General features: G+C 33.1%; 1 protein-coding gene across 2 annotated transcripts; it reads left to right on the top strand.

The window, feature by feature from the left end:
- Positions 1-419: 419 nt before the first annotated feature.
- On the top strand, positions 420-17,910 carry LOC120328745 (creatine kinase, flagellar-like). 2 transcript variants are annotated; one of them, XM_078114542.1, is made up of 26 exons: positions 420-594; positions 673-705; positions 1,449-1,585; positions 2,364-2,486; positions 3,014-3,168; positions 3,633-3,826; positions 4,379-4,619; positions 6,801-6,928; positions 7,430-7,515; positions 8,186-8,359; positions 8,738-8,855; positions 9,036-9,139; positions 9,447-9,556; positions 10,293-10,435; positions 11,068-11,191; positions 11,597-11,699; positions 12,015-12,156; positions 12,468-12,609; positions 13,286-13,397; positions 13,867-14,001; positions 14,699-14,903; positions 15,234-15,358; positions 15,719-15,857; positions 16,271-16,435; positions 16,811-16,912; positions 16,995-17,910. In XM_078114542.1, the coding sequence occupies exons 1-26, from the start codon at positions 530-532 to the stop codon at positions 17,119-17,121; spliced, it is 3,432 nt and encodes a 1,143-aa protein (XP_077970668.1). In that variant the 5' UTR covers positions 420-529; the 3' UTR covers positions 17,122-17,910. The 2 variants fall into 2 exon arrangements, with proteins under 2 accessions (XP_077970668.1, XP_039251207.2); XM_039395273.2 differs by having other exon boundaries at positions 420-599; positions 672-705.
- The last annotated feature ends 312 nt before the right edge of the window (positions 17,911-18,222 follow it).

The raw sequence follows: 18,222 nt of genomic DNA, 5'->3' as shown, positions 1-18,222 counted from the left end.
CTGTTTGCGACCCTACCTACTTAACACTCCGATCCAATTTGGGGTCGCGACCCCTGGTTTGGGAACCCCTGTGCTATATAGTCGGAAGAAATTTGTTTATACCTATATCTTCCAATGTTGATACAGAAATCATCAATTTTCTGAACAGGAAGAATTCAGGTATTACCTAGTTTGCCGCTGAATGTCAACCGAAAATATAAACAAAAAAGCGAGCAGTATTAAAGGCAGCGATTAAATTAGTTAACAATTTTAGCTACATTAATCAATTTACTTATACTAAAGAGTTTAGTTGCCAATATAAGTCAATACGTAAGCAAATTAACAAACATACAAGGGAAAAAGTAATTGTTCGTCCAGATCAGAAGCGCCAAGTCAAAATAAAAAATACAAATCTATTTTTCTAACTTTTTTGCAGCCTGGCAGCCTGGGATAAATATGAAAATTCTGTCCTAATTATTGTTATTGACTTATAGATTATAAATACAATTTTGAATTCTTCACTTGTTACTTATTACTATATTAAACGCAAATGGGTTGTGGCAACTCAAAACCTGGAGACGTTGCTCCTAGAACAACAACAACAGGAGGAGGAGGAGGAGGTAGAAATAATTTTTTCTGCATTCTATTTTCTATGAATTATAGTGATTTAATTTCAATGTTTTTTATTTTAGGTGGAAAAGGCAAGAAAGGAAAGAGTGCGCCGGTGTAAGTGTAAAATATTTTTATCTAGAAACTTTTTGCAAATTTTCTCATTGTGTGAACTGTCCTGAAACATTATTGTACTGCAAAATATATTCATTCAGAAAATTTGAAGAAAATACAAAGCAAAAATGGTAGATTAGATGGATTTTAATCGTTTCATTAGAATATGAATTGTCTAGCCTCATTATGTTATTAAGTAGTATATTGGAACTTTACAAGATTTCGGTATAAATCATCTTTGTTTCGGGGATTAGATCATGATGGGATTTAGTCGTGTCAATGTTGGGTAGGCTCAAGTAATTGAGTCATCTGAATGGGACCTCCTAAAGTATGCGCATCAAGATGGCGCACAACCTGAACTCAGATTGTGTATCAGCTCAGGGTTCAGGTTGTGTGACATCTTGGTGCAATACTTCAGGAGCACCTCTAAATGAAATGACTCATACTCGTACTCAACTAACTTCCAGTGATACTTAGATCAGTTATTTGATTTGCAACTCTGGACTTTTACCCAACTCTGGTCTTCTGTAGCATTTGAACTTTTTCCTCTAATGATCTATAACTTTACAGCATTGGCAACAACTGTTGAAATTATTCAGATACTGCAGTTTCACCTGATGCAATATGGGTTGTGGGAGTAATTAAATGGAAGTTCAGTTGTAGGCCATAATCAATATAAAAGTAGTTTGAGTAGTCATTACTGTTATTATTATTGCTATTTATTTTTGTATTTTTATATATTTCAGATCCACTCCACCAAACTATCCAGATCTCTCAAAGCATAACAATCACATGGCAAAATGTTTGACTCCTGAGATCTATGCCAACCTCTGTAACAAAACTACTCCTGGTGGATTTACTCTTGATGAGTGCATTCAAACAGGTTGGGAAATTAAAAAAGGAGTGCATATTGGTATTTTTGGATCGAAACTTACTGATATCATTTTATCGGAATTTAGAATGTACACATAGGAATTAGCGCACCACAGTTAGTTTTGTACAAATCAGTGAATATTTATCTCTGGTTTTAAAACTTTTAATTGTGGGGACTAAGTAACAACCTATTGAATAGATCACTGTTTACAGATAATTTCAGTAACTTGATATTTTAGATCTTGAGTCTTTGAGGGCTTTCGAATGCCTAATACTTTTGTCAGACTATGTTTGCACTTCAGATTACAAACTCCACATTAGATACCAGAATATCCCAGTTGGTAAATCAGATCTGCACCTTACCCAGGGTGTAATAAATTGAGTAGACTACCCCCGCCCGAATTGGAAGAATTGCTGTCCTTCCAGGCTTAGTACCCTATTTTTTATGTTAGGGGCTTATATGGAGTGAATATTTAAAAGACCTAAAAAAGTATTTTAAGAATTTTTTGTATATAACAGCAGCTGGATTTTTCTCGTTTTCTGTGTAACATACTAATGAATTTTAATAAGTCCATGTACCTGGAATGTTAAACTGATAAATTAATTATTCATTTCCACATCTGATCTGAACTAATAACCAATTGAGGGGTTATTGTGTGCCATATGATTAGGCTATCCATCTCATCCATTTTCCTCCTACTGGAATAAATTTAAAAATATTCTACATATCTAAATGATTAGAGCATTTTATATATAAAAATATTTTTTGTTTTTGTTTTTTTGTTTAGGTGTTGATAATCCTGGACATCCATTTATTATGACTGTTGGTGCAGTAGCTGGAGATGAAGAATGTTATGATGTGTTTTCTGAATTATTTGATAAAATCATCAGTGCAAGACATGGTGGATATGGTAAGATATCTGAGCATAATAAATATTTTCATCCTAATTTTCTTTTAAGTAAGTCTTTTATGCTTCATATTTTTTACTATTTATATATCGGAATGCACTGTCTTGTAGATTATTTTTTGGAGATTTTGTCAGAATGAGTTTATACACATTTGACACTATGTTTATTTGACTATTCGTCATCTACAGCTTACTCATGGTTAGAGAGAGTTAAGACTCTTTGCCCACCCAGGGTTGTAATGAATTATGCGAGCAATTTTAAAACAGAAAAATTCCAGTTCTTTTAAAAACAGTAACTTCTTATGTATCAACGGCTGCTTGTACAGAGCCATGTTTGGAGTGAAGCCATGACAATCGTGCAACAGGAAATGCCCAATGAATTGAGAAGAAACTTAATTTCGAACCATATTCGTAAAAACATTTTTTGATGTCATACAATCATTTGTTTTTTATTGTAAAATTTGTTTTCGAACAGTGAATTAATAGTGATTCAAGCATAATTTGAATAAAATTATACTGTATTTGAACAGACATTCACCAAAAACATCCTACTGATTTGGACCCCAACAAACTCGTAGGTGGAGAACTGGATCCTGATTATGTCTTGTCATCTCGAGTACGAACGGGACGTAGCATTGCAGGACTTGCTCTTCCACCCAAGTGCACCAGAGCTGAGAGAAGAGAGGTGGATAATTAATTCTTATAATATAATTTAAATTACAAATTCGACACCACACTAGATTTTCCCTCTCCAACTTAAGGCCAGTTGCAGATTCACCATGCCTATTATGGCAGACTTTTCTATTTAGTCCATATTGTAAAGTAAAGAGTAATAAAATTTTTCAATAATGCTGGGTATTTTTCTCACCAAAATTTTGACATGACAAAAAATTTCTTTCTAAATTGTATTTTTATGCAAGTTGTGAAGCATGACACAGAAAGTGAATAAAGTTTTTGTAGCTCCATTCCGAAAATCTATTTATATGAATTTTTCATTCAGTATATGGGAATACTATGTCATAGAATCTAGAATGATTCAGAATGTGTTATGGTACTTGTTTCAAATATAAATATTTTAATTATTTGAACTTAATTAGCTGAAAATAGAATGTGGATATAATAGATATTGACTACTTTTCCACTTTCCAGGTTGAAAAGATTCTATGTGATGCATTGTCTTCGCTGGATGGAGCATTGGCAGGAAAATATTATCCTCTCACTGGTATGACTGACGAAACACAAGATCAATTGATTGCCGATCATTTTCTGTTTGACAAACCAGTGTCTCCTCTTCTCACTGCCTCAAAGATGGCAAGAGATTGGCCTGATGCAAGAGGAATTTGGTATGTTGCACAAACCTAATTTTATTTATTTATATGGTACAGATGTTGAAGTGCCTGATGCACAAAACAATCTCTGTTATTCATTCTTTATGATTTTGCCCTTGTGTATTTTGCCCCTGTAAACAAAATTTCACGAACAAAGCACTGATGTATACGTGGTGTAAGACTCATCAATGAAATGTTCTTTTGTTAATGCTCGTTTGATGTGCAAAAACAAGATTTTGGGGGGTTATTTATGGTTTTAGTAGGTTTTTGCACATTTTAGTGAGCTTTTTGACGGTTTTAATGGACGGCTTTCTCCAACATCAAGTTCGCGCATCTGAACTAAAATAACTCGTTAACTATTCACGTACCAAACCTGAATTGGTACAAGAGGCTGGGATTTGACAAATTATCAAGTTAAATTATTGACTTTCCTCTCAACTAGTTTTTCCCATTTTTATATATAATCTCTTAATAAGGTCTCGTCTTGATAAATTTTACATTTCATAAAAACTATTATATGAGACATATTTCTGGACTTGCTGTGAATAAATTTTAAAACATTTTCAGGCATAACGAAGAGAAAAACTTTTTGATCTGGGTGAATGAAGAAGACCACAGTAGAGTTATATCAATGGAAAAAGGTGGAAATATGAGAAGAGTTTTTGCCAGATTTTGTGAAGGTTTGAACAAGGTAGAAAAGGCTATCAAAGGTAAAGGATTCAACTTCATGTGGAATGATCATCTTGGCTATATTTTGACTTGCCCATCCAACCTTGGCACTGGTTTGAGAGGAGGTGTGCATTTAAAGGTAATGCAAAGAATATGTGAAATAGAGTTTGGTATTATTGCCGAATGCCCTTGGGTCCTATATATGATTTGATCCGTAACATAATTACTATCAGATAAAAACGATAGACATTTTACTGCAAAGCGACATTTGAATTTTGAAAAACTTAATTTTGTGGATATAATAATGGATGAACTTAACATTGTATCATTTTATAACATTTCATTTGACAAGAATACTATTTGCTGAAAATCAAAATAATTGATACAACATTTTTTCCTTCGATTATTTCACCACATTTACAGCAAATATTCACTAAATTTCTGTTACAAAGTTTTGAACAATTTAATGTTTTATGATTTAAATATTTGCTAATTCCCCCCTCTGTTTGACCTTGACACGTTGGCAGTATTTGAACAATCATATCAGTCAGTTACTGTTGTATTAATGCAGTCATAGCTACTGTACCTTGAATCACATATTGCCTCATAGCCTACTCCTTTTTATTTAATAAATGTTCTGTTTGTTTAGCAACATGAAATTCAAAGATAAGGTATTATATCAAGCAGGTAAACTTATGGTGATGGGCAACATGCATGCTTTATGTTATTTCCTGCATCTTGCATGAACAAGTATTATGGTGATATGGTTCTGTGATGCAAGACAATTCTAGGCTGGCCAAGCATGTTCTGTTTTAAATTCTTTTGAAACTTGTTTATTTTTAAAAAGATAGTCAGTGTATGCGATGCAGGGAGAAAATTCATTTTAGATTTTAAATTAGGTGTACTCAGAAACTTTTTTATAGGCCTGTAATAGAGATTAATGCAATTTTTAATTTCAAAATTGCAATGTAATTGCAAAATTTCGTTATGGCAATAATTGTATTGCATAATATATTATTTTGTAATACTCAAATGCAGAAAATGTATGGTTGTTGTATGTGTCCAGTTTTGTCACATTTTGAATGTTCAATGTACTAGAACATTTTGAATATCTTTATAATCGTATTTGAGATGTTAAAAATTTCGCGACTGCAAATTCCTAAAATTCCAGCATTTAACAATGGAAGAAAAGTCGGTTTATCGCCATTTTGGTTAATCAAGTTAATTTTCCTATTTTCCCAACGGTGGAAGAAATTTCATTTTTCTGTCTGTGATTAAAAAAATAGTAATTTACTTTTGTACAATTTGGCATGGGAACTATCAGTATCACCTAAATTTTCAATGGCAGAGCATGCTCACAAAGTCTAAAATGGAATGTTCCTTCTTTTTTTACTCTAAAATTATGCAACTATTATTGCATGAATGAATGTTATCGTACCTTTTATTTCAGTGGTGTTGGCATGCATGTATGTATATAAACATTCGTTATTCCTCTAGATTACAGGAATATTGGGAGACATGGGCTGGGATAAAATGCTTTCCAGTTGAATTCCGGAATAGTCTTGTCTTTATGTTGGCTTTAATTTTGCACATTTCTCTGTTTTCTTCTGAATATTTTTAAATGTCTGTCTGGATAAGTAAAATTGCATGTTGAATCTTGTGAATTGCCAAGACGATTTAGATTATTATGAACCTTGTATATTATGCACCCTATCTATCAGGAAAGGTAAAAAAAACGTCAAGGATTTTTTTTTGGGGGTTAAATTAAATTATCTCCTAATTGCAATCTGTGAAGATGTTTTGTGGATGAAGACTGACTGTCTTTGTCAAATAATAAGACAATAATGTAGTGTATAATGTGTTACACTCAGTAGCTGTTGGAACAAGTGTAGATAGTTTCAGATTAAAATAGGATTTCCAACTAATATGAAATAATGTATGTAGCCCACATGACAATTTTCATAGATTTATGTATTGGAACAATATTTCACATTGACAACGAATTGTTTTTTTGAATTATTGATGTGAAGGTTGTTACCTATGTGTTTGAATTGTGCAATGTGTCAGTGTTGTGTATTCAAACTGTTGTACAGCCCGAACCACTTCATACATGTTGATAAAGTTATGTGATCTCTTCCAATGCCAACATTGGCGGCCCAATAGCTTTATATGGAGGAGGCTATTCGAAATTTAAATTTATCTATCTCTGTTTCTGAATAGAGTGAGACTCTTTTCCAAATATCGAAAAATTCACTTCAAAGTGTGCCAAATGGTGAAAAGTTGAATTGAATGTCAATATCTTATTAAATTATAATTTTAGATTCCCCATATCAGCAAACATGAGAAATTTGACTCAATTTTATCAACTTTACGTTTACAAAAACGTGGAACCGGGGGTGTTGATACAGCATCTGAAGGAGGAATCTTTGATATTTCTAATTCTGACAGGTAATGCTAATGAATTTATTTTAAATCTATTGCCCAAATTAAAAGTACAAGCGCCCAAATATAGAAATTAATCGCTTGTCACTTATCAATCACACATGTACAGCAGAATATGATTCTTCCATATAGAAATTTAATCATTGATGCACTCACGTAAACTGCTGGTCGGTTATGGTTTTCTCCACCATCTTAGTCTATGCATATAAAACTACTAAATTAAATATTCTCATATCTGACCTGAACTGGCACCTGGACTTGAGGTCATGAATCGCCCGCCATATGATAAAGCATCTTTATTATTCATTGTGATAATTAGGAAAAATTCAATCTGTTGAAGGATTTTGTTAATAATAGATCTAATTCTAATATTTTCATCTTTTTTTTTTGAGTGATTCTATGAACTGAAGGTATGTCAATTCTTCCTGATTATCTGAAAATCTTCAATACAAGACTCTATGAAAAAAGTTTAGCTTATTTGAAGCAAAAATTTTATAAATTTTTCAGGCTTGGCACATCAGAAGTTGAGCAAGTACAATGTGTTGTTGATGGAGTCAATCTACTCATCCAAATGGAAAAAAGATTGGAAGCTGGTGAGTCCTATAACAACAACTATCTTGTTGGATATATTAATATATATTTTTATTGGCGCTCTAGAAGTATGCGTATCAATATGGGGGTAACTAATTTTGTTTGCCTAATCTACATCAAGTTGTGTAAAGGCCTAAAACCTATGAACAAGAGGATATTCACTTAGCTAACGCAGACAGCCTCAAACTTGTAATAGAACCAAAATAAGGAAAATCGGAATAAAACTATGTCCAACCCTCACCTGGTACACATACTACGGGAGTACCTTTTTATTATATATTATACTTGTCATTTTTTATTTATTTTTTTTGTATTTTTCTTGAGTATGATCAGATTATCAAGGTTAGGTGAACAATCATGTTCGTGCTATTCCAAGCTTCAATCACCTTGTAATGTATATTCTTTTCCACTTGTATCTTATTTATTCTTTGAAGGTTGCTGGTACATACTATGTCTTTCAACCTGGAGATAGGAGTTGAAGTCAGATTAGTGTGAAATTTTTTTCGGCTTCATAGCTGGGATTTTCATGTTTCATTCATAAACTCACCAATCTTATTAAGCCATATGATCAAGTCATTTTATCAGTCACCCATTATCTGTCTTATCTCAGCCACTTGTTTATGTCTTCTTGATACTGAACAAAGAATTGAATTTACTAATAATATGCCATAGGTCAAGATATTGATGATCTTTTGCCCAAAAAAGAGAGAAAAATTGATGAGAACATGCCTAATCTTTCAAAACATAATAACTGGATGTCGAAATGTATCACCCCGGAGATTTACATCAAACTGAAAGATAAGCAAACTCCAAGTGGATATACACTCGATCAATGTATACAAACAGGTCAGTTTATTCTAATTTAAAAAATGTGCAAACAACAGGCATTCTTGATTTGCTTGTGATCCTGATTCTACCAGTGGCTTCTAGCTCAGGCCTTTGTTTGGGCTGAAGGTTGTGAAATTCTTTACAAAAATTTCATTTTTATATTTGCAGTTCATTCCTGCATTTTCCTAATGGGTTGACAATCTGATGTACACAATGAAATTAAAATTGGTTTTATCATAGTCTCTCCCTCCTATTTTTTTATTTCCAATTTAGAGTTCAAATGACCATATGGTCAAACTAACTAAATATTAAGATGTCCAATTTGATTGTTTTAATTTTGCATATACCGGTAGATCATAATGTGTGGTATATTATACTCTTTTAATCCAAATTCAGGTGTTGATAATCCTGGCCATCCATTCATCATGACTGTAGGATTAGTAGCAGGTGATGAAGAAACCTATTCGACATTCGCAGAGTTGTTTGATCCAGTCATCAGTGCAAGACATGGAGGGTATGTTGTACCTTGTATGGTATTTTGATACACGGTGACTCGAAGAAACAGAGCCCATGAATTTCTTGCTTACACAAAAGTTATGTTCTTTTTAGAATATGCTTCAATGGCCTGGGTATTTTTTTGGGAGTCGAATTTGTTGATCAAATGATCTTACTTCATACTTATGTTCTCATTTAGATACCAGTCCAATGCAAAACATCCAACAGATCTGAATCCAGAACACCTTAAAGGAGGAGACAATCTAGATCCAAAATATGTTTTGTCATCGAGAGTTAGAACAGGTTTGTAAGATTTGTTTCAAATCACAGCATATACTGACAAAAATGACCTTACTATGCAATTACTTCAATATATAAGGAGTTTTAGAATGCTCGATATATAACGAAATGATATTTAAGTTGACCATATAGTCGTAGAATTTCTAAACCGGGAAAGAAGAATTTTGCAGATCTCTCGATGTTATTTGTACTTTGGGGTTGTGTGTAACTTAACTGCATGTGTAACTTACCCAAGTATACCAAGAGTAATAATTAGACTTTAACATCCTTTTGTTAAAACTTATATATTACCAATAAGTAACTTTTTTAGGTCGCAGCATCAGAGGTTTCTGCCTTCCGCCATGGTCTACTAGAGGTGAGAGAAGAGCTGTTGAAAAAATTGCAACAGAGGCACTTGGAAACTTGGATGGCCCTCTCCAGGTTTGGTTCTCCTAACTATGTAGTAACTAAGTAGCAAGCAATTTTTGTATTTTGTATATTATGGATATTACATTATATCACCATTAATTTAATTAAGAGAGAAATGTCCAAATATATGGACATGTTGGTCAAATGACTAATACAGTGTTTCCCCGAAAATAAGACCTAGCCTTAATTTTAAAAATGATTTTATTATAAGCCCTCCCCTCAAAATAAAACCTACCCGATAGTGCGAAATTTTTTTTGACATACTTAATAGCAAGAAATCTCTCCTACACGTTTTGAATGACTAATAATGTATGTTTAGCAGTTATTTAAACTAAAAACGTGTTATTTATCAGTAAATGGATTTTGGTTTGCATATTTTATATATTTAAAAATCTCACAATTCTTTACTTTGTAATTTTGTAAGGGAAAATAAAAGATATCCCTCAAAATAAGCCCTAGTGTTATATTTCGAAAAATAATTGAAATAAGACCCTGTCTTATTTTCGGGGAAACAATGTATGGCTACTGCAATGTCAGCAAAATACCAGCCAAATGTTAAAGAATTGCTTTAAATATCATAATTATGAAGAAGCACCCGTGAATTATAAAAATCAGGAAAACTCGGGGTGAAATATCGGGCCCTTGTAGTACTCAACGAAAATTTGAAAAAAAAATTGATATTGAAATCAATATTGACTTCCCATGAAAACATAAATGAATTTAAATTCAATTATCTCTTTTTTTTCAGGGTCAATATTATCCTCTCACTGGAATGACTGATGAAACTCAAGAAAAATTGATTGCAGATCATCTCTTGTTCGACAAACCTGTCTCACCTCTACTTTTGGCTTCAAATATGGCAAGAGATTGGCCAGATTCAAGAGGAATATGGTAAATATTAATGTTTTTAAGCTGCAACATCATGTATGATGTCTATACCCCAGCCCCTGTTGCATTTTTTGGATATTTTATAACAACCTTATTTATTTTTACACTGTCTGGTTGTTCACTGTTCAGTTTTTACTTAAGGATAAATGACATATAGAATTTCAATTCACTATTGTCCTTTATTCACTGCAGAACATATTTTACATCTCTTAAACTACAATCACAAAATGAATTAAATGACTATCAGGTTTCGAATTGTAACTATGACACTTGTACTATTGTTGTTACCATTGTAGGATATTATATATAAGACAATTTTTGTCTTTATTGCGTTTGAAATGTATACTTCATACTAAATATCATATACCAGCTGCTATGCATCAGATTGTTTGAATAGGTACCTTTCACGATACATGTCCCCCAGTGCCTATTTTGAATTTAATTATTTCTTCCTCAATAGTCGTTATGCATAAAAACTTCCTTATTTGTTCAATCTCTAATTAATTCTTAGCCCCGAAAGTGACAAAATATTATCCTGGAAAGAAATTCCTCTTCGGTCATTACACACTGGTCTAAAATATTTAAGAAAATTAGTTTTTCAATGGCATTGTAATGTTAATTGAATATTTTCTCAGGCACAATGATGCCAAAAACTTCTTGGTGTGGATTAATGAAGAAGACCACATGAGAATTATATCTATGCAACCAGGTGGAAATATGAGAGAAGTTTTTACAAGATTCTGTGATGGACTGAAGAAGGTAAAATAGGAGAGAAATATTATTTTAGAGTGTGTTATAGGTACTATAGGTCTCTATATAGAAAATCTATGCATATATATGAAAATCCTGCAGTTTGAATAATAAAATCTTTTTTGGCGTAGTATTTGTTATGACAGCTGGACGGTGCCGATGGAATGACCACTGCATTGGCCAAAGCCCATACACGAGTTATTCAAGTTTAGATAATTACTCTAAAGTTAATGCGTGCAATTACGTCCCACTGGCCAGATGCGGCCCATGGAACTTATTTATGTTGCTAGTAACAGACTTCTCATATCCCATTATTTATGGAATTTATATTTTTATAGAGCTGGCTTTGAGCAAACTTGTATGAAATAATATTATAAATCTTCCCTTAATTTTGATCGTTCTTATTTACTTCAGGTTGAAGACTCGATCAAGAGCAAATCTCATGCTTTCATGTGGAACGAACATCATGGATTTATTCTGACATGTCCATCTAATCTAGGAACTGGACTTAGAGGAGGTTTGTTTAGTGGTTATTTACTCTAATGAAATAGTCAACTTAGAAGTAGCATTTTGAATCAATTTCAATAAATACCGGGAAATTATCCAAGTGTGTGATCCAAAAATAACTTTCAATTAATATGTTAGTAATTGGTCAATACATCAAAGCAAATAAAACATGTCAGATTTTAAAAATAGGAAGATATTGTATTCTTGAATAATATTACCTTTACAACTACAGCAATATAGTCATTATAGGTATATGGTAATAAAAAACTTTTATTTTAGAATCTTGGAATGTTTTTTTGAAAAATACAATTTCAATATCTTTCAGGAGTTCACTTGAAAATACCGCATGTGAGCACTCACAAGAGCTTCGAACTGATATTAAATAGATTGAAACTACAAAAGAGAGGAACTGGTGGTGTGGACACTGCTTCTGAAGGAGGAGTTTTTGATATTTCAAACTCTGACAGGTACATACAGTAACTTAGGAAAAATTTGTTGTGTCGTCTTGTAGCAAACTGTCGTTTCACATTTCTTGTACTGCTTGATGTTGGCTAAGTTGGTATCGAAGGTTAACGATATCTGGTTAAACCCTCAGGAACGCCACCTCACCCAAAGTGCATCAAATCGGTAGGCAAGGCCGAACTAGAAAGATTCCAGTAGCAGCTTCTTGTGTACGATTGGCTGGTTCTCTAAAACCTTGTACAGATTAGAGATGCAAAAACACCTCATAAAAAACGACTTGTTGTGTAAAACCCATAACCCATTTTGTAAAATTTAGACTCGGATCATCGGAAGTAGATCAAGTTCAATGTGTGGTGGATGGAGTCGAGCTTTTGATCAAAATGGAGAAGAAGCTGGAGGCTGGTGAAGATATAACCGACCTTATCCCTCAACTTCCTCTACCTGTTGCAAAAACTCAGGTATTGTTGCCTTTGTGCTTTTTGATTACTCAGCTAGTACAGTTTCGCTATTAACCTCTTAAATAGAACAGTATGAGAATGCCTACAAATCGCTGTTAATTCCAGTTGAACTGAATCGCATATAATATAAAGGGAGGTAGGTACTGGTGTTCCTGGTAGATGTAGAAATTTAATGAAGAAGCTTAAATCTTTGGGGGAAAGTTTCTTTGTGATGTTAAACTGGTAATCCTGTAGTATGGTAGCTAAAGATACTCAACAAGCATTCATGGATCTAAGCATAGTTTTCAATTGCCAACTTTCTAAACCATGATAAATGTTTAATAATAAATAACTGCAGTTTAATGTAAATCTTGATTTTGCTGCATATAGGTTTAATTCTATAATTTTTTGAGATTTGATTCTCATTTTTTTCATCACTCATACAATTTGTATATTTGAAAATGGATTCAGAATTTTACGCCAAATAATATTTCATCAAATGCAACATGAGCCCAGAATTTGATACTTTGAAATCTAGTAGTTCACCAAAACAAACTTTTTCATAGAACATCCACAGCAAAAAACAGCTACTAAAAGTTATTCACCAATATAGTTATTTTTATCAATAAAACTTCTAGCAAAATAAAGTAAAATATACTAGAATTTTTATTTACATCTTTTTGTTTTTTTATTCTAGCTGAAACTTACAAGTGATGCTTTCCCCGATCTATCAAAGCATAACAACTGGATGGCTAAATGCTTGACCAAAGAAATTTATGAAAAACTCAAGGACAAGAAAACACCTAAAGGTATTAAATTTCGTTTCTTTTGTATCGTACCCAACATCTTTATGCCAAGTTATATAGTAAGCAGTAAGCTTATAATTATAGTAATTGTATTTTTTTAATAAATCATGGGTAAAACATGTGTACAGGGTTGGCCAAATTGAACAATATAGGCTACTAATATTCCAAATACTATATAGGTGAATATGAAATATTGAATAAATTCTTATTTTCTCCACGTTTAACAAGGGACACATAGAAGTCAATGTATGTGTTAGAATTTGGATATGCAAGGATTTTTATTTTTTGCAGTTACAGTCTTAGATATCAATTACTCAAAATAGTAGTTTTTTCTATATGAAACAATTGTAAATAATTCCTAAAATGCAATCCATAACATCATTTGAATTTTTTTGGCCTCACTGCCTGTGAGACTAGACTAAATGAGTGATTGGTGAAAAAAAATATTCACATTTCTTTGTTTTCAAATCAGGTTGCACTCTGGATAGTTGCATTCAGACTGGAGTCGACAATCCTGGACATCCATTCATTTACACCGTTGGACTGACTGCCGGTGATGAGGAATCCTATGAAGTTTTTAAAGATCTCTTTGAGCCTATCATCTGCAGTAAGTTTCATAATAGCTGTTGTCATTGACTTGACTCAATGATTAAATAGCCTGGATAAGTGTTATAACTACACTGCTGAAGCTGATTACTGATCTACCAATACCTAATCAATTAAAAAGCCTGGGGCAATTACCGTTCTTACTAGGGGTTACATGAACTATCAGCTCAACTGTCTGGCACACGACCATCCTGATAATGATTCAAAACTGCAAACTAGGCAGGGGTAGTCAGCAATGAGACAGCTGGTGAGATTCATCTTTGCATGCAGGTTTGAATCCAGTTGTAAATTGTGTGCAAATCACATTAATTTTGGCCACACAGAATGATTTGGTTAATTGCTGGTCTGCCACAAAACGTTGTTGATCTGTAAATCCAACACCAAGCCGTAAAAAAATTTGGGTGGGCTTTTTCTTGGATTTATAAGTCAATTTTCCCCATTTCGAAAAGTAAAAAATCAATTTAATTCACAATTCATGAATTAGGAGAAAATGATAATCACACAGTTTGACTGGGTAAGGTAGGAGGGGGTTTCACCGAACCTACTCTTATTGGAGGTGAGGCTTCAGTAATGGAACCAAAGGAGTTATCAAGCGGCGACACCCATAAGTATAACATTTAGACGGCTTAGGTGTTTATCAATGCCTATTTATGAACCGCAAAATTCAAATTCTTACTGATTATGCCTGTTTTGTGTAGATCGTCACAATGGTTACCCAGCTGATGGCATTCACACCACTGATTTGGATGCAAGTAAGTTGCAAGGTGGCATGTTTGATGAAAACTTTGTTCTCTCATCTCGAGTAAGAACTGGCAGAAGTATCAGAGGACTTGCTCTTCCTCCATGGTGCACAAGACAAGAACGACGGGAAGTTGAAAAATGTGTATCGACTGCATTGGCAAGGTATGAGTAAAATGAAATGGAATCAAATTTGGTCTGTTATGCATAGTTCACTGTGTGTTTAACATCATCTTAACAAATGGAGACATTGTCTAATGCTACTGTATACGGTAGCTAAATTGAAATTTAAGGCATATGCAGATGTTTCAACTGAATGAGAGCTTGCGATTCTGTTTTCCTTATGATTGGTTTTGGTTGACTATCCCACTTTCTACCTGACCTCTTCACTGAATTATACAAACATAGTAAAATATTATGTTCAAAGTAATGGGATAGGACCTACTGGTAATTTCTGTTAGGCCTTGGTTTATTTGTTGTATTTGAAATATTCAGATTGGATGGTGAATTCAAAGGAAAATATTATCCATTAGTTGGAATGACTGAAGCTCAACAACAACAGTTGATTGATGATCATTATTTGTTTGATAAACCAGTTTCTCCACTCCTCACTGCTTCTGGTAAGGTTTGCAACCTGTTTATCATGAATCCATACATTGGTTGATCAATATAAAACCTGGTGATATAAGTGTGATATAAGATTTAAAAATATAAGAGTATCTGTTTAGTATGACAGTTATTTGAATTTATTTATCGTCTTATTCGTTTTTATCTCCGTTTAGATAACATGAAGTCCTCTCTTATCAGAAGTACTTTCGTTTATGTCCAAACAACTTATTGATAAGATACACATAATGCAACACTTTGTTACACCTTTCCTCAGATTAACATAGGCTCCCTTCCTTGATAAAAGTCACTATCGGGGTTAATGAGATGCCATTTGAAATAGGAACACCAGTTGGCCATTCTTTTATTTTCAGGTATGGCTCGTGATTGGCCAGATGCCCGTGGAATTTGGCACAATAACAAAAAGAATTTCCTCGTATGGATCAATGAAGAAGATCACACCAGATTAATTTCAATGGAAAAAGGCGGAAATATGAAATCTGTTTTTGAGCGGTGAGATAAATTTTCTAATAATATATTACTCAAGGATACAACAGAAATATATTAGATCAATATTCTCTCAATTTTATGAAGCATAAAACTGTGTTATTTGCATCTGTATCTATTCCCTATCATCTGCCTAATTTGAAGGAGTGCTTTTGTGGTTAGATCTTCATATAAGTCTTTAAGAATAGTGATGACAACGATTATATGCAAGGGTGAACTTCATAATATTATTATAATTGAAAAGTTATTTGGCATGTCATGACTATTTCATACCTCTTCCCATATGTTAGAGGCTGCTGTCCCCATATTTACACCATTGGTTCTAATGTATTGGCTGAACGGCAATAACAAGAATTTTTCAATTGTCAAGTGTTAACCATCCTGTGTCTTGTAGTTAATCATTATTCGTTATGTTCCAGGTTCTGCACTGGAATTAAGAGAATTGAAAATGAACTGAAGAAACAGAATCGAGAGTATATGTGGAATGAACATCTTGGATACGTACTGACTTGTCCATCTAATCTCGGGACTGGACTGAGGGGTGGCGTCCATGTCAAACTTCCACTCCTGTGCAAAGATGAAAGGTATTATTCATTATAAATATTATTATACAGTTCTGTTATACGTCCATTCTGTTCAACAAATTGCTCAATGTGTCTGAATCTTCATTGCAATTGTTGAATGTTGAAACTAGTGAGAGGTCACGGATCCTTGCATTTTCACCATCATCAATAGTGGAATTCCCACCCTATACCATGAAGTCATAATTCACGAGGACATTCATCATGATTTTGTAATATGAGACAGAATTGTGAATGACAATATTATTTATTATAGGTATGCATCGCTTTGGTGAACAAGTAAAAAATCTGTTGTTTAGTTTTATGCATCCCTGTCTGAAATTTTGTAAGAAGAACAAACAATATACCACATATGAAAATGTTTTTATTATTTTTCAGATTTGACAGTATCTTGGAATGCCTCAGACTGCAAAAACGTGGAACTGGAGGAGTTGATACTGCTTCCTCTGATGGTACATTCGACATCTCCAATTTGGACAGGTATTTCTTGAAATATTGATAACTTCTGTAGCTCAAATGTTTGTATTAGATAACGCATAACTATTTCATTATTAACATATAGGCTCGGATCTTCTGAATTACAACAAGTTCAATGTGTTGTGGATGGAGTCGATTTGTTGGTTCAGATGGAGAAAAAGTTGATGAATAATGAACCAATTGATGAACTGGTTCCAGTAAAAAAAGCTTAAATCAAGAAACGATAATAAATGTTGAATTGATATCTTTTTTATAAATAGTTTTTATGAAATGATGAAGCTAGTTAATATAGATGGATTGATGTTGCTTGTCATCTTCTCATTCAGAAATTGAAAATTAGAAAAAGTGTTTCAGTGTGAATAATGTGCTACATATATTCCTAAGCATACATTATCATCTGGACTGGAAGTTTTAGTTTAAACTTTGTTTGGAAATTTACTTTACTTTTTTTTTAACAGTACTTTTTTTAATATATTTGGGACACTCTCAAAAAATGACATGGTGTAGATAAGTGTACCACACATTAAAATTTGAAACATCAAATACGAATAGTAATTTTTTGTGATAAACCATTTTATGTGTGGTCATCGAGCATTCTGTCTGGTCGAATATGTGTGTCATTGTAGCCCATTTTTTATCAATAATTTTCAATTTCTGAATGATTTAGCTTTGAAATCGTGTAGATGCTTTTTTCATATTTTATTCAGATTTTCTTTTGCACTTCTTCACGGCCAAACCTTTAGTCTTTATACCATGAATGTGATGTAGACTTTTTGATATAATGTTCCCTTAGATTTTTTATACTGACTGGCCAAAGGATTTATGATGTTGCCAGAGCTTATTTTGAAACTATGATGTTTTCATTTTCGTGTTGAGTAGTTCAGTGAGTATTTAAGATATTTCTTTTAAGATCAATGTGTGATTAGCCAAACCAGTGTTTTATTTTTATTTTTCACAATCGCTCGTAGTTCCAACTTGTTTTCAAATTAAATTGAAATCCACCAAAATTAAGATCCCTAAATGATTGTTTATGGGGATTTGGTGAAGGTAAAAAGTCATAAGATACCGGAGGTTGTCAATACAGCGAGTATATAAGAAGTAAAAATACAGCAAGACTGTGTATGTGAAGATTACGAATTTTAATCGGTGGTGCACTATTTTGCAAGTTTAGGCCCATTATAACGTCATCTGATTTAGCAAGGGTAATCTAGCTTTGCGTATCTCGGCGATGAAACTCTAACTGTATTTGCCCAAAAGTGTCATCATACTACATATCAACGTAAATGCCAGTTCAGAGGGGTTCTTGAATAGAA

The sequence above is a fragment of the Styela clava genome, chromosome 7 (genome assembly GCF_964204865.1).
Source record: "Styela clava chromosome 7, kaStyClav1.hap1.2, whole genome shotgun sequence".
In the NCBI taxonomy this organism is placed as follows: domain Eukaryota; kingdom Metazoa; phylum Chordata; class Ascidiacea; order Stolidobranchia; family Styelidae; genus Styela; species Styela clava.
The sequence above is the reverse complement of the archived record's forward strand: the minus strand, read 5'-3'. Positions and strand labels throughout refer to the sequence as shown.

Excerpts from the sequence above, each read along its gene's own strand:
- LOC120328745 (XM_039395273.2), top strand. The coding sequence starts at position 530 with ATGGGTTGTGGCAACTCAAAACCTGGAGACGTTGCTCCTAGAACAACA. Across the intron at positions 1,586-2,363 it reads TGATGAGTGCATTCAAACAG|GTGTTGATAATCCTGGACAT; the intron begins GTTGGGAAATTA and ends TTTTTTGTTTAG. Across the intron at positions 12,157-12,467 it reads GATATTTCAAACTCTGACAG|ACTCGGATCATCGGAAGTAG; the intron begins GTACATACAGTA and ends TGTAAAATTTAG.